Here is a 16,814-nt window from a genome sequence, read left to right as displayed (position 1 = left end):
CCAGAGTGGCAGTATGCAGAGCAGGAAGGAGAGGAGGAGAAGAAAGGAGAGGGGCAAGTAATGGACAGGACAAGGAGGAGGCTCTTACTCATGTTATGTTTCTACCGCACCGTATCTAAACACACTTGGTAAAGAAACAGTTCAATCACAGTGATTAGCACTTGACTAAAAAGTACTCGCTCCTCCCTCAATGCCTTTGCAAATCAGGGATTATCCCATTTGACCGATGGGGAAACAAAGGCAGACAGGTTAAGGTCAACAGTTTCAACTCTTTCCAGGTTCCCACCTGCAGCTCCCACTGAATCCAGCTAGAGATGTGGGGGATCCAGCAACTTTCCGCATCTGGCCCTGTGTGTTTCAAGGTCAGCATGTTTTTTTTTTAAAGGAGACACCCCAAAGGGAGACATTTTAAAAAATGTTTAGCCTAAATGTGTTGTGAAATGCCGCCAAGGAAGATGACACCAGAACTGATACTCTGTTGACAAGAATTCCTTGCTTCTAGTACAGTCATTAGCCTGAAGCTAAAATCTTCCTTAAGAGGTTCTTTTCAAAGGCAAGCACTCAAGATTTACACAGAACCAGCCTGATTTTGAGAGGGATGTTTAGCATCCCCCAATAGGTCACTAGGGACCTGACACTGGGAGCATGTCATTGTGTTGTTATCACACAGCTTTGTCTTGGAGGCCAAAGTCTAGCCTTTCTGCACTCACTCTGGGTAGTTACTATTGGGTGGAGCTATCTATCTTCTGGGTTTGTTTATTGTATTTTTTCATAACAGCACCTCTCAGTGTCCTATCTGAGCACTGACTTTCTGAGTTACTGGCATTCTTTGGAAAAGGCTGAAATATCTATGTTGAGGGGGGAAAACAAACTAAGCAGCATAGGCCAAATGTTACTTCTTTCTGACCTTGAGTACAATTCAACTAAAACATAATCTAGTTTTAACTCACCTGATGTGGGTGTCACACTATGAATTTTGTAGTAAATCAGCTCAGTGTGACTACATGTTTATAAAATGTTATGCTAGATTCGGATTTATATTTACAGTGAGGATATCATTATGTAATTAATTGTACCATCAGATACTAGGGGATAGCCAGCTACCCGCCTTCCCTTATTGTGTAGTATGTGCTGTATTATGATGTATTTATTAAAGCATCAAGGACCAAATCTTGCAGTCATTCATACAGGTAAAATTCCTATTGAGTTCAGTGGGGATTTTGCCTAAATAGGGCTTGTTAGATTTGACCCCAGAGTAATTTGAAATAATGGAGAGCTATAAAATCCATCTGCTTGTAACTTCAAAGGGCAAGATTTTGTCCCCAAATAGAAGAATAAAACTGATATAACCTTGATCATTGCCAAGAAATGTGCCTTTCTGATTTGTTGGGAATTAAATACTGTGTCTCCTTTACAATCACAACTGTAGCACATGAAGAAGAAATGCAGAACAATAGAGCCATTGGTTTGAATTCAAGTTATAGTTCACTAGAATTCATTTCCATAGAATTACAATGGGTTCATTCTTAATACCTCGGAATACTGTTTGTACTTGTGGAAGTCACATGGTATTGGGAACACTAACTAGTGCCTGGGTAATTAATATCTAGGGTTTAAAAAATTTGTTTACTAAGAAGGTAGGCATGAACTAACTGAGTCACCATATAAACTTGTTGATGGAATTCTGGCCTGCCCGCACCCATCTATTTTATAGATTGCAAACTCTTCCCTGTTTGTTTTGCAAGGTGCTTAACACACCCTTGAGCATGGTCCAAATGAATTATAATAATGACACAGAGGCTTTGTCTTCACTGCAAAAATAAAGCATGTTTTTTACACTGAACTAGCTAATTCAATGTAAAATCCTACACAAGGCACAGGTAGCTTTTACCTAGATGTAGATAGTCAAGGACAACTCTATAGCCTCCATGTGGGGTGCTTTGTCTCCACTTGGATTTTACATCAAGACAGCTATGTTGATGTAAAAAACACATACACCCTTTTCCCTTTTTTTCATTGAAGATATAGGCACAGTTTGTTGTTCTAAGAAACTCTTACTGCAAGTATGCTTTTTATCTGCAGGAGAACATGAAAGGACACTTTCTCAAAAACAGTATAAAAGATTCCAATATAAAATATGAACATGGATTGAGCATATCCATATTTTATCACTTAGCCTCAGAATGATAAAGGGCTGAGTCACTCAAGTGATAGTTTTCATGCATATAGCTACTGAATATTTTTACTAGCTAACGTGCCTTTCCTTTGCAACATGTCTGCAATATCTCAGGCTTTACAGTGTGCCCATTTGGGCTGAAGGAACAGAACGAGGTGTTTACTGTCAGGTGGTCTATAAGGAATTCTTAAGAAATTCATATAGGGTTATGCTGTATTCATTGCATGGGTTTTTCTTCTGGAGCAATGGGGGTTTGATTTGCATTTGCACTGTATCTATCATATTGATCATGTTGACACCATCAGCTACAGAACCAATTGGCTATTTTTTTTATTTTTTTTTTTACTCTACCAATGCCAAACATAGAAATCATGAGGCACTTGGTCATTGACATTTGCTTACCCACTTGATTAGCTCAATATATGAGCAGGGCCCATGCAAAACAATCCATTATCTTCTGAGATAAACCGGGCCAAAGCTGTCCCTGGAATCAAGAGTTCCACTTGGCATGAATGTGGCACACTCCATGTAGTATTTTTAACTAGGGGAACAAAAGAAGGTGGGGAGGAGAGTAAGATGCCTTTTCCAGTCGGCACTAGTAGTGCAGTATGGCTTGTGGAATGTTTCAACAAAGCCTGTTGTTATGCAGACAGAAAGAGGAAGTCTTGGGTTTAATTCAAGGCTGAAATCAAAACATTCCAAAAGTTACTGACTTGCAAAGAATTTCAGAGCATGCAAGTAGTGTGGCACTGCAGAAACTTGACCACCTAATGGGGATTTAACAAGCAGAGCAAACATAATTATACTATCAGCTTTGTCCTCCTATGGTTGAACTGTATGCTGGTTTTTAAATAGCTTCCACTTTTAAAGAGAAAATTATTGTGGTCCAGTGGACTGGTCACAGGAGTCAGATCTGGATTCTGTTCCTAACTCTGCCCCTTAACTCTCTCTGGCCTTAGGCAAGTCAGCTGACCTCACTGTGCTTGTTACACTCGGCCAGCTCCGCAGCTGGTATGACTCCACATCACTCCAAAGTAAATGGACCTAAGCCCATTTACACCTGAATATCTGCCCCTCCATTTAGAATATAGGATAATATCTACCTACTGTAGCAAAGAGCCTTGAGATCTGCTGAGGAAAAAGTACTACATAAATACAAATCATCAAAGGGACTTAACAGAGGGGACTAACTGGTCCCTTTAGGTTCACCATAAACTTTGAAACTAAGTCAAAATGCATGATTGTATACACAGAACCAGACACATTAAGAAATTTTATTTAGGTTAGTTTTACTTTAACCAACTTTATTACACTCATTGGAAATATCACATGGCACTAAACACAAAATTCACATGCTCTTTGGAATTATATGTTGAACTGTGTGACCATCCAGACAGAAGGAAGAGGCACAAGGGAAAAAAATGGTTTAGGTCATTGATTCACACTGTTCAGATATACATTGTTTTAGTAGAGGTCATGCAGGCATTTTGTTATGAAATACCTAACATCATTAAACCTTGGTTTTATAACTCTTTATTGTAATTGGGTCAAACACAACACTTAACATTTATAGGACAAGCAACACAAAAATAGTCACCTAAACTTGTATTTCCAGTTGGCTATCCATATATAAAAATCTATAGTCTGAGGAAAATTTCCCGTAGTTAGTTTTTCATCTGAATGTCCCACTATCATACATTTTAAAAGTCTGTTAGATTCTTTTAAAGGTGCATTTGTTAAATTACCATCACACTTAAAAGTTCACAGTACTATCAAAATAGCTAGTTGGTAACATTAGTTTTGTGGTCAGAAAGTTCTAAAAAAAAAATACTAAAGCCAACAATGGTAATCTAGCATTTAAATTGAGGTAGACAGGTTAGTGTTTCAATTGGTAGGGTTGCTTTTTCTCATTGCATAAATGGTTTTGTATTCTACACATAGTAAAATACATTAGACAACAATTAGAATAGTTGCTAGTTAGCATTTCTAGCAGAGAAGTTTGTTTTTAAAAAGTTAGAGCACTAAATAATCTTTTAAAAAACAAACAGATTTTCCTTGTCACTATCTATTTGTTACCAAATTAATTGTAAATGTCATACAGAATTATCCATCTTCCTTATTATGTACCTTGTTATTTAAACCTTTAGGATAAAAAGCCATTTTAAAGTAGGTTTGATCTATCTTAAAATCAAGGTGTAAATAAAATGTGCAACAATCCCTTACCCTAGTCCTACTTTCCACCTCAAAGAATTACAAACTCACTGGAGGAATTTGTACATTAAGAAGATTGTATGTTAAGCCTTGTAACCTGTCCACACTGCTTATTTTTTTTTTTTTTTACACTATTTCAGAAATTAGGCATAGAGTTAGGGAGTCTTTGTGGATTAAATTAACGCATCAGTACATAGGTAGGTATGGCATTTTTAAGAGAATCTTGTTTTCTGTGGGCCTGATCAAGCTTTGTTGAAATCAATGGAAAGACTGCCATTGACTTCAATGAGCTTTGAATTCAGACCCTACACAGTGGACTGTTAAACACCTTTGGGGGGGGCGAGGGGGGGGTAGAAGACACAGACTGCTTCTGTGAAAGAAGACCCGGGCCTAGATCCTCAAAGCTCTTTAGGCACCTAACTCTCATTCATTTCTATGGGAGTTAGGAGCCTAAATATCCATGAGGATCTGGGCCCAAGAAAACTTCTATACATTATTTGCATTACTTTGATTTCAAGAAGACAGAGACTAGTGACTGAAGAACAGCTCAGAAACTGGTCTGTGTTTCACTGTGGCCTCCTCCTCCTGCTCTTCCTCCACGGCTTCGACAAGAGAAGAATAAGACGGGAAAGTCCCCCTAGTCTTAGGCTTCTTCCTTGAGCCTGCAGATGCATTAAGGAGCTTATTTAAGGAAGAAGTCTTCTTCAGACCCCTGCTTAGATCATAGAAGGGCATGTCCTCAGATAAGACTCCAAGGAAGGTGCTGGTGGAGCTCAAGATGGAGGCACCAATTTTTGGATTTTTCTTGATTGGAAAGGCATGTCCAACACTGTTGTGAAGGTCAGGATCACCCAGCAGATGCCTGACTGCGTAAGAGGACCCTTCCTTTAAGTAGTGGTGTGGCTTTTTCCCACTGTAGTCTCTCAGATGAACCTTGACACGGTATGTCTTGACCAATGTGGTAATGACTTCTTCTTGGCCATGTATGGCAGCGATGTGGAGGGGCGTGTAACCTCCATAGGACTTGGCATTCACATCAATTTCAGTGCCACCTTTCTTGGCCACCTCAATGACCTTCCCCACCATGTCACAGTTCCCACTCTTAGCTGCCCAGTGCAGAGCTGTAAACCCAGACATGAAGTCCCTTTTCCCTGCTAGATTGGCATCGCTCAGCAAGAGGCCATGAAGCCGCTGGGACCACTGGCCGGCGGTGGCTTTCACCAGCCATTCGTGCTCCAGAGACTCCAGGGGAACGGCAGCAATGCACCCAGTTTCTTCACTCACCTTCTGAGTCTTTGACACCCTTCGCAGGTGGGGCGACCTGGCACCCGCCTCATCCACTTGCCTCCTCTTCATGTGCGGGGATCTGGGAGAGGCCGGCTCAGGGAAGTCCAGCAGGGTCCCCACCTGCAGCCTGGCTCTGTGCCCAGGCTGCTCCTGCTGCCTTGGCAGCTCCTCAGCCCCTACGGCCGGCTGCGGACAGCGCACTGGCAACATGCAGGGCTTCTGGGGGGCCCCTCTCCTGGGGGCCCCGGGCATCCCCGGGGGGGCCCCAGGCGTCTCCCCGTCCTGGCTCTGGAACAGCCCCCTCAGCTCGGACACAGGCTTCAGGGACGGGCTCTCCGCGGCTGCAGGGGGCGGCTCGGGGGCGCGGGGCGGAGGCGGCCCCTGCCCGCCTGCCCCGCTCTGCCCGGCGCCCTCCGGAGGCGCCTCGGGGGGCTGCGCTCCCTCGCCCGGCTCCCCCCCAGCCTGGGCTCGGAGCTTCTTCCGCAGCACCACGAACTTGACCCCGTCCAGCTCCTTCACCACGGCCACGCTGTTCACCAGCGCCGTGAAGCGCTCGCGGCGGGCGGCTCGCTCCCCGGGCTCGCCGGCCTCCAGCAGCGGCTTGAAGCGGCCCCGCAGCTCCGCGCTCCGCACCTGCCCGCCATGCTCCCGCAGGAAGCCCAGCAGGGCCGCCCGGCTCGGCTCCGGCTCCGGCTCCGGCTCGGCCATGCCCCGCACCTGGCTGGGAGCGCGGCTCCGCTCGGCAGTCGCTCCCCGTTGGGGTGGGAGCCGAGCCCGGCCGGGGGTGGCGAAGGGACCGCGAGCGGAGGTGTCTGGGATTTGTAGGCGAGACGCACCTGAGTGTGACCCCTGCGGCTTCCCAGGCAGGGCCCGCGGCGCCCCCTGTGCCTGCCCCGGGGCGCGCTGGCTCCGGCCGGCGGGAGGGCGGGTCCTGCCCGCTGTTCAAGCCGCGCAGCAGAGGCCACCAGCCGCAGGGCTTGGCGCGGTCCCCAGCCCCCAGGGCTGCGCTTGGCAGCGGAAGGGTTTGGCCGCAGCATAAGCAGAGCGCGTCGCACCGTGTTGGTGGCACCCTGCGGGGCTTGTGCAAACCCGCATCCTGAGCGGAGACTCCCCTGGGAGCCCCTACCCCCGGATCTGCTCGGCGTATGGTTAAATGCGCCCATCACCGTCGTCTTTGGGCACCGCCTAACTGCGGCCAATCAGCAGCCTGTGCCGAGGATCAACAGCTTGACAGACAGCAGCGAATTCAGCCTGGTGACTCCCGTCCCACCCCCTGTAGTGTCCGAAAAATATTGTCACTATCTCCTAGGTAGGGAAATCGAGGCATAGAGTAGGTACTGAACACTGGCAGCTCCCATTGACTCCTCCAGGATCAAGCCCTGAGTGACTCATCTAAAAACCCACAGTTGGGGCCAGTTCTGCAAGTGGCTCCACAAGGGCAGAGCCGCACAGGAGCTGGGCCTAGATTCTAACTCTCTGTTCTGGGTTGCTTGTCGCTGAAAAAAATTAATCCTTTTTGGGCTGCCTCTTTACCTGTAGGGCCTGAACCCCCAAAGGGGAAATGTATCCTATTTTGGAAATTCTGAGCAATCAGTTCAGCTGTTTGAGTTACCCACATGTGTGTGCATGTGGGGAGGAGGGCACAGCAGAGAACCACTTTTCAGTATTTTTTTAAAAAAATGCTTCATTCCCCAGGGAAATGCAGCTACCTGAGGAATACAGTCCCACCCATTGTTTTACCAGTGCCTGTACCAGCTAAACTACCTAACAGTTCAGATAAAATGTAGAGCTTTTAGGGCTTTGTCCTGAGAGATGCTGAGCAGCTGGAATTCCCACTGTCTAATCTGTGTAAACACCACTCCAATTTCACTCACTCCAATAACTTTGGAAGGTAATTGAGCAAAGTTGTGTCTCATAGAACATTAGTTCCAGCCATGTGGAGATTGCTTGGACTGAGTTAACGGTTTCATTGATTTACTTCTGCCCCTACTTGCTAAAATAATGATTTTTGTCTCAGTTATTATCAAATCAATGACACAGCTTTACATATAATTACTTTGCTTCATAAAGCCAGATGTTTATATTTCAGAAGAAGCTTCCATTCTTCCATTCTTCCACGGAAGAATTCAATGCACCGCTACAGACTAGGGACCGAATGGCTAGGTAGCAGTTCTGCAGAGAAGGACCTAGGGGTGACAGTGGACGAGAAGCTGGATATGAGTCAACAGTGTGCCCTTGTTGCCAAGAAGGCCAATGGCATTTTGGGGTGTATAAGTAGGGGCATTGCCAGCAGATCGAGGGACGTGATCATTCCCCTCTATTCGACATTGGTGAGGCCTCATCTGGAGTACTGTGTCCAGTTTTGGGCCCCACACTACAAGAAGGATGCGGAAAAATTGGAGAGAGTCCAGCGAAGGGCAACAAAAATGATTAGGGGTCTGGAACACATGAGTTATGAGGAGAGGCTGAGGGAACTGAGATTGTTTAGTCTACGGAAGAGAAGAATGAGGGGGGATTTGATAGCTGCTTTTAACTATCTGAAAGGTGGATCCAAAGGGGATGGATCTAGACTATTCTCAGTGATAGCAGATGACAGGACAAGGAGTAATGGTCTCAAGTTGCAGTGGGGGAGATTTAGGTTGGATATTAGGAAAAACTTTTTCACTAGGAGGGTGGTGAAACACTGGAATGCGTTACCTAGGGAGGTGGTGGAATCCCCTTCCTTAGAAGTTTTTAAGGTCAAGCTTGACAAAGCCCTGGCTGAGATGATTTAGTTGGGGATTGGTCCTGCTCTGGGCAGGGGGTTGGACTAGATCACCTCCAGAGGTCTCTTCCAACTCTGATATTCTATGATTCGATTCTATGATTCTATGATATTTGAACATCTGATCAATTGTGATCCTTTTGAGTTATACACCCTCTTCTCTGCAAACAAGATAAGAAAAAACATATGAATTAAACTATATTGTATAGCTAAACAATCTCCGTAACCCACTTTCATTAGTATTTCAGAAGGAAGTTTTATAAATACATTGCCACATCTGTTATTTCTAATTGCATTTTTTTAATATCTAAAATTATTAATTTTTTGTAAGTGGTTCAGAAAACTTCAAGCAACTTTCCCCTGACATCACTGGGTGCAGGATTGGGCCCAAAGGCCTTTTTGGAAGAAAGGAGTAAATAACACCCATTCCTTAAGGCTTATTTTCTTTTGATCACTTTGTTCCCAACCAGCTCATGAAATGGATTCTTGAATGACCCACCAGTTTGACTGGAAAACAACAAAGGAGCCTGAACATAAAATAAATGGAGTCAGCATGTTGGGAAGGCAGAGAGATAAAAGTAACTGTCTGTGCAAGAATGAATGGGAAAGGGAAAATAAATGTGTTTAACTTCCAGTGTCTTAAACTTGGAAACTATGTAGTTTAAACCATTTCTAAGCCCTGCATATTATTACCATTCATGGTCCAGCCTTCCTCATGGTCTTCATCTTTCTCTGCTCCCCATCCCTCTACTCATCTGGCACTGTCTTCCTTTCTCTTCCTCCACCCATATTACTGTTGGTTCAAGAGCCTTCTTCTGAAACTCCCACTGGCTGCATGGAATATCCTTTTTGTATCTCTTCACCTTATCTCTCTATCTCTTCAAATCTCATCTGAAAACATATTTCATCCCTTGACAACAGCTGGCACTTTTCCTCAAAGTGTCTGTGCTGTGCTGTACTGTACTAATGTTCTCTCACTTAATTCCATGTTATCTTAGCAGAGCCTGTAGCTCTGTAATGTTCCTACATTGATTACTTCAAGCCTAACATTGCCTCACCATGCCTGTCCTATTGTTTGCACAGTAACCATATACTTTGCTGGTGTTGTCTCTTGTGTATGGTATTTTACTAATGCCACCCCTGCATTAGCAATGCCTTTTTGTTTATAGCAGCCCCACGATGCTGGCTGGCTTACCGCAGAGATCTAATAATAAATAAGCATCCAAAACTAATTGCTATGACTTGCTTTAAAGGTTGGTTATTAGAATCTAATACAGATATATGAAAGCCTAAGAATTCATTCTGTATCCTTTGTGTTGCAAACCTTTCCTCTCACCTTGTGCCTATCCTTCACTTCTTATGTTCTGTCTCACAGAGCATGAACAAGAGGAATATGCTAAGGGAGAAGAACTAAGGACGATAGGGTTTTTGGAACCACTTGCCTTATTTTACAAACATTTGTGGAGAATTTGGTGGCATTCCAAGGAGACACTGTTGGCACTGGTTAAAGTCAAGCTGGGTGCATCTGTGCTTAGGCTGCCTCTACACTGAGAACTCTGAAAATCAATGCAGTTCACGGGTGCTGACGACTGTGTGAGCACGCCTGTGGGCTGGCCTGCTGTCTGGACAGCTCCCATGAAAGTGACAGCAGGTTGCATCTCAAAAGCCATGGATACCTAGAGGGCCACATGGATGCTGTTGTATCTTTGCCCATTGCCTCTGCATTGTTCTCCTCACCCAGCAAATTGTTGTCCCCTGACCACCAGAACCCCATCTGCAGTAGCTTATGAAGGTTTACTACTCAGTTTAGGGGGGCTCCACATATAACCAGCACTCTAGTCTCATCCCAGCCCATCCTCTCTCCACACAAAGACCTGTAATCTTGTGGGATGGGGAAAATGTGCTACAGAGGCAATACCCCTCCTTTCCATGTTCCTCAGCTGGGATCAGTGGATGCGGTGTCCCCTTCACCCACCAAAGTGGAGGGGAGCATAGGGCCATATGATGATAATAAAAGCACTGGAAAAATGTGCGGAAATGTGTCTTGCATTGTGATGGTGCTCAATAGGTTTCCCCACTTTAACTACTCTGTCCCATAAACTCTTTCCACAAGTTACTCTCTTCTGCGCTGTGGCTTGTCTACACTTACAGTGCTGACGTAGTGCTTAATGAAGAAGCTACCTACGCCAACAGGCGAGTGTCTTCTGTCAGAGTATGTGGCTGTGTCGATAGGAGAAGCTCTCCTGTGTACACTGGAGGTCAGGCTGGTATTACTACATTGCTTGGGGAGGGTGGATTTTCCACACCTCTAGCAATGCATAATACCAACATAAGTCGGTAGTGTAGACCAAGCGTCAGTTACACATGCTCGTTCCCCCCCCCACCCCGGTTATCATTATGTTAATAGGTGTGTTTCCCTTCACAAACTCTCATTTATTGAGTGTCTGTTAGAAGGTTGGTACTTATGCCTTGCACCAATTAAAACAAAATACAATATATCTGACTAACTAAGCTGTACCATTTCAGACCCATGCTCATTTGTTTGTATGTTGTGTCCCTAGCCCTCAGCCTTTGTCTGGTTGTGTGTTTAGAGTCTTTAGACTTTAAACTCTTCAAGGCAGGACTTGCTTCATTTCTGTATTTGTACGTTCCCCAAGCATAATGGGGCCCCCAGCCCACTTGGAGGCCTCTGGGTACTACTATAATATAAATATTTAATAATAATAATAATTAGTAATCCTGGGGTGGTGGGACATTGTGTAGTCATGTGGGGAATCCTCACTACACTATTTTTGGGTTCATGCAGCTACTTCCAGTTTTAATTGGATTAAAAAAAAGAATGTCCATTTGTGGCTCGCTGGGTGATCCTGGGCTAGTCACTGCACAGCTCAGTGCCTCAGTTTCCCCATTTATAAAAGGGAGACTGATCTCTTTTCCAAAGCATTCTGAGGCCTACAGATGAAAACCTCTATATAAGAGCTGGGCATCATTAATTAATAGTGTAGAATGGCAAATGCTTGGCTTAGTCTTGTTCATGATAAGTGGTTCAGACCTGGTGAAGGTTATCCATTTATAGACAAGTCCCCTGGGCTTTTCTATCTGTATGGTGTTTAGTTTATTTCTCCATAACTGATTAAGAAGTAGATTGAGTTACAAAAATGATGCTGATTGATGATGTCTTTGAATACCACCATAAATATATTCCGGCAAAATCTTTTAATACAGAGAATAATCAGCTGGAACCGTATTGGTGTTGTGGTACTTAACTCCTTTGAAAATTCCAGCCTTAAGGGAAATTTTGCCTCCCTCTTTTTCCTTTTGCCAAAAACCTAAAAAGTACGTATTTTTGGATTGGTTATTTATGGAACACTGCAGGCTGCCTCTCAGATGATTTCGAGCCAACTGTCATAGAATCATAGACTTTAAGGTCAGAAGGGACCATTAAGATAGTCTCGTCTGACCTCCTGCACAACGCAACATCTTGGTGTTTCCAGTTTACCAGCTAGGACAAAAGAAAAGTACAGAAAACAGAAAAAAATCTTTTAATTTTCTGCTATTTATATTTTAAACCAAACTTTGCAGCTTTCTAACTTTATATCACAAACATTAGGGGATTGTCCCTCTTTTAATGTATTTGACTGGGAAGTGTTTGTGAAACATCGCAGCCCTAGGGACCCATCAATATTGCCATGTTAGCAAACACACCTAACTGTGGGCATTTTGCCATTATCCTCAGTAGAAGGAGGATAGTATTGCATGATTGCAACAATTCAAATGATGCAACACCGGAAAATGAAGTGGAATATCCAGCATCCATATCCAGGCTCTGCAATCACAGTACTGTCTGTTTAATCTTCAGGGTTAAGGTGGAAACCTTGCCAGTCCAGTGCTCCTGCTCCTTGGCACAGGAACTGTAAAGCTGTGTAACAAAGAAGCCACGTGACTTTGCTCTGAACTGTAAGAAAGGTGAGGCATCATATTGCAATACAGACGAGAAGAGGAAGGAAAAATGCAAGGATGAATGGGCAGGGAAAATTCCAATCTTCTTCCAGCATAAGGAGTGTTGGACAGGAGAATCCTGCTTTAGAGAATATTCCGGATTTCCCTTTGGGCTGTATGGCACTGGGCACTGATGAAATTTGTACCTTCAGTGAGGAAAGGTAGATTTTTCTCCTATATGAAATCCAACAAGAATGACCAAAGCCACAATTTTCCAGTTTCCTTGTTGATATTTCCCTGTGAAACAAAGGGTGAGTTATGTGAAGGCAAAGAGCTCTTCCTTTGTTCCAGAGAGAAATGCAGTAACTTTCAATGAATACACAATCAAACAAAAGTCTGGGAAGGAGGGAAAACATCTAGAGATAAAAGGCATTATCCAATGAAGGAGTAAGGCTCAACTGCAACTCAAGGGCCAATTCAAAAGAACATTACTAAATGGACAAGAGTAGACAGCATTTACATGATATTTGCCAGATAATTACTGCTGTTCCACACAGATGAATCTCCTTGGGGCTGACTCTGCCCCCCGCTCCCATTCCCACAGTAAATAGTCCCTTAGTTCTGAGTTCGACCCATTGAAATGGTTGGGATTACTCACAGCATCAGCTTCAGTGAGGGTGGGAGAATGTGGCCCTTTATGATTAGGAGTCAGGGGATTGGGTTCTGTTCCCCGCTATGCTGGTTACATGCTTTCAGACCTTGGGCAATTTGCTGGGACTGCTCCAAGGAGTAAAGTACAACTCAGGGTGTGTGAGGAGGGAAGAATGGGCCTGATTTTCAGAGGAGCTGAGCACCTGCAGCTCCCACTGACTTTAACTGGAGTTATGAGCGCTCAGCACCGCTGAACAATCAGGCCGTATAAACACAAAGTATTATCATGATTACTAATGATATTCAAAGACGCTCAGCTCCTCAGCAGTCTTGAAGCTAAAGCAATGACTGTGAAACCCTCCAGTTTAAGGCATGTTGCAGTAAAACAAAGGCAGAAGGAATCATTTAAGGTCCACAGAATGTTTACTTGTTTGGCCTGTGTTGAATGATGTGGAAGAAATCAAATCCAGCCCCCATCTCGGCCAGTGCAGATGACATAGGAAGATCAAGGGTTTTATCCAGCCCTGAAAAATAGGTGACCGTGTACAAAAGGGCTGCATGTGGCTTTGGTATGGCATAAATGGGAAAGCTAGGAAATTAGGGGCAGGACAGTCACTTGCTCAATGTGCCTGCACAGGGGAGTAAAAGGCCATACAGTGCCTCCTTTTCTCTCCTGCATGGGCTACCTGCATCCTAGGTCACAATGTGAGGGGGCTGGAGGAGAAAACTGTCCCTCTTACTCTCAATGCCTCTGCCAGCACATCTGATTGGGGCAAAGAGGAAAGCTGCACCAAGGAAAGGGCTGGTGCAGATTCCTTCCCACTCTCCCAGGGCAAGGAAGGAACTAGGGACCCAAATGTGAATCTTTGGCTCACTAGTGGCTCACTGTTCTGTTCATGGGGTAGCTAAGCTTACTCAGGGCTTGTGGCAAATCCACAATCTAGCCCTAAGTAAGCGTTATGTTCAGTAGGCAGAAATACTCCACCAGAGTTAGAGATCCTGGCAGGAACGCCCACCCAACTCAATAATAATATAAATTTAATTCCTGAGTGCTTAAGAACAATCTGCAGAATGATAGATGTCTTGAAGCCTAATGGGTCTGAATCTCCTGTCTGTTACACCAGTTCTGCATCAACATAAAGCCATTGAAATTAACAGAGTTGCACTGCTGTAGAGCTTGTATACAGGAATAGAGAATCAGGCTCCCTATCCTTAGGAACAATGTGTTCTCTGAAATAATAAGGTGTTAAAAATAAAATCCTCATGCTGTCTATCTGTCTCTCTAGGCATTTATCCTGTGCTGATCATGGGGCTAAGCACCTCTCAACGACACCCCTTTTGGTGCAGCCAAAGAAAATGAGAAGAGACATCAACCTCAGAAAGGGAAAATGTTTCAACAATCAGGCACCATCTTCACTACAAATACAATCAGGTCACAGGATGCAGCTACAATAGAGTGGTCTCTTGACCCACTTACCATGTCTCTGGATTTTTCCCCTGCCTTCCTCTCCATCTTTACTCTCTTCGGGAGTGAGCCAAAGCCCATTGAAGTCAATAGAGTCTATCCACTGGCTTTAATGGGCCTTGGACCCATTGGGCAGTTTTCCCAGTGGCAGCAGCCCCACTGGGGCAGTTTTCTTTTTACTGGGGGGAAAGAATCTTGATTTATTTACTAAGTGCATCCCTATCCAGCAAAGCACTTATGTATGTGCTTAACTTTAAGCACAGACATTGGCTTCAGTGGGAATTAAGCGTATACTTAAAGTTAAGCAAGTACTTTAAATGCTTTGGTAAATTGGAGCCTTAAAGATCACCTGCAAAGAAAAGGAAAAAAAGTTTGCGGGTTTTTAATTAATTTATTTTTGCTTCTTTATGATGTAATAAAGAAGGTCTGCAAGGTTTTCTTTGCCTTTTAAGAAATCTGCCTTTTGTGCACATTAGAAGTATCAGGTCCTGACTTCCCTGTTTTTCCCTGAGGATTCCTTGGAGGACTGGAGAACCTGTGGGAACGAGACAAGCGGAGATGACAACCTGAGATCTGCGAGAGGAGGGGACTTTTAGTGGGATTTTTGCTGGTTTGTTCTAACATCTATTTAACTCAAACTCCATACAAACAAATGGGAGGGGAAAGCTTTGTTGGTGAAGGACTCAGCAAGCCTATGCCATTGGTCAAGGGCTGAGAAAGTTTCCACTCCAATTCTCAAAGGCTCTAGCAACACAGGGAAGATGATACTTTGTATCCTTGTAAGTTCTAAGGTACTAAAATTATAGAACAGAACTTTTTTTTTTTTTGGAGGGGGGACAGGGAGGGGAGAGAAAATAAACTAAGCAGGCCTACTTTATACAGCACAAAAGAAGCCAAAAAGGGCATGGGCTTACATTTTTTCAGCTTACATTTAAAAATACAAATGAAGGCCCTGATCCTGTATGCAAGCAATTTTGGACTTAATCCAACACCTACTGAAATCAGTGGAATAACTCCCATTGACTACATTGGATCAGGCCCACAGTTAGTCCCGTTAAAGTCAGTGGGACTACTGACAAGCATAAAGTTATGAACCTGGTTGAGGGTATTCAGGATCAGGCCATAAATGTGTTTGATAAACCCTAGATTCAGGAAAGAACCCATAAAGATGACATCTTGGCAGCCTTGCTGTCAGAGTGCAGATTAACACAGGAAACAGCTTGGAAGTGAATGTACAAAGGGGAGATGGGCTCAGGAAAGACAAAGCAATATATCTGCCAAAGAGCAGTGGGCTTATCATACTTCTTTGATGTAATCCACAGTGCAACTCACTCAAATGATACCTAATTAGAAAATACCTCCAAATTGCTGCAGGGAAAATACATTCTAGCACTTTCATCATAGGACCTGGTTTCTGTAATAGAGACTAGAATGCTTATTTCTAATGACCCTTGCCCCCCTCACTCCAGTTATCTCAGCTACCTCTGATATTCATATCCTGTGGTTTTATTCCTCCAGTCACATGCTTGTCTGATCTCCTGCAAAATGATTCAGGAACAATGTGACGAATAAAGGATCATATTGATTAACACAAGATTTTATACACCTATTGTACCACAGCAAACCGGCTCATTACTGTATAATCTAACACTACTTCATTATTATTATTTATATTGTGGTAGTACCCATAGGCCCCGTGAGGGATCAGATAACACATGTAAAACACACATAACACAAAGATGGTCACTCTCCAAAGAGCATACAATCTAAGTATAAGACGAGAGGTAACAGGTGCATACAACAAACAGACTGGGGGAGTACAAGATAACCGTGAGATGGACAGCGACGGAACCAACAGTGGTCTCAGTTTTAATTTGTTCATTGAGTGCGCAGCTCTGTGAAAGTTTCACTAGTGGTGATATTTACATACTTAACTGTGGGAGGTGGAGAGGTTTAATTCAATAATGTTCGTAAAGCATTTTAGATCCTCTTATGGGAGGCACTAAAAAAGCTATTATTGTTTTAGCTTCTTTTAAAAGACATTGCTAATAGCAGTCGGCTTTTGTGGGTACATAATTATTTATTCTCAAATACCCAAAAGCATGCTAGGCATGCCACAGAAACAGGTAACAAAATACATGAAACAGAATGTTTAAAAAAATTAGGCATCAGCTGGGGAGGGGGAGAACTATCTGATCTCTGCCTCCTTTGAGGCAGCAAGTGGGAAGTGAATGAGGAATGAAAAAATTCAGCCTCAATGGTTAAAGTTTGGCAAAGTTATAAGCAACTGAAAACAGGGTCTTATAATGGGATGTGCTGGG

General features: G+C 43.9%; 1 protein-coding gene and 1 long non-coding RNA gene across 2 annotated transcripts in view; both read right to left on the bottom strand.

Moving 5' to 3' along the window:
* LOC142072955 (uncharacterized) overlaps nucleotides 1-16,814 on the bottom strand; it is a 94,047-nt gene that overhangs the window by 76,032 nt on the left and 1,201 nt on the right. The window lies entirely within an intron of this gene.
* Nucleotides 3,437-6,790, bottom strand: SOWAHA (sosondowah ankyrin repeat domain family member A). The gene has a single exon (XM_048862497.2). The coding sequence runs from the start codon at nucleotides 6,380-6,382 to the stop codon at nucleotides 4,916-4,918; it is 1,467 nt and encodes a 488-aa protein (XP_048718454.2). The 5' UTR covers nucleotides 6,383-6,790; the 3' UTR covers nucleotides 3,437-4,915.

This window comes from Caretta caretta, chromosome 8 (genome assembly GCF_965140235.1).
Source record: "Caretta caretta isolate rCarCar2 chromosome 8, rCarCar1.hap1, whole genome shotgun sequence".
Taxonomy (NCBI): Eukaryota; Metazoa; Chordata; order Testudines; family Cheloniidae; genus Caretta; species Caretta caretta.
Note: the sequence above shows the minus strand (reverse complement) of the source record. Positions and strands in the feature narration are given on the sequence as shown.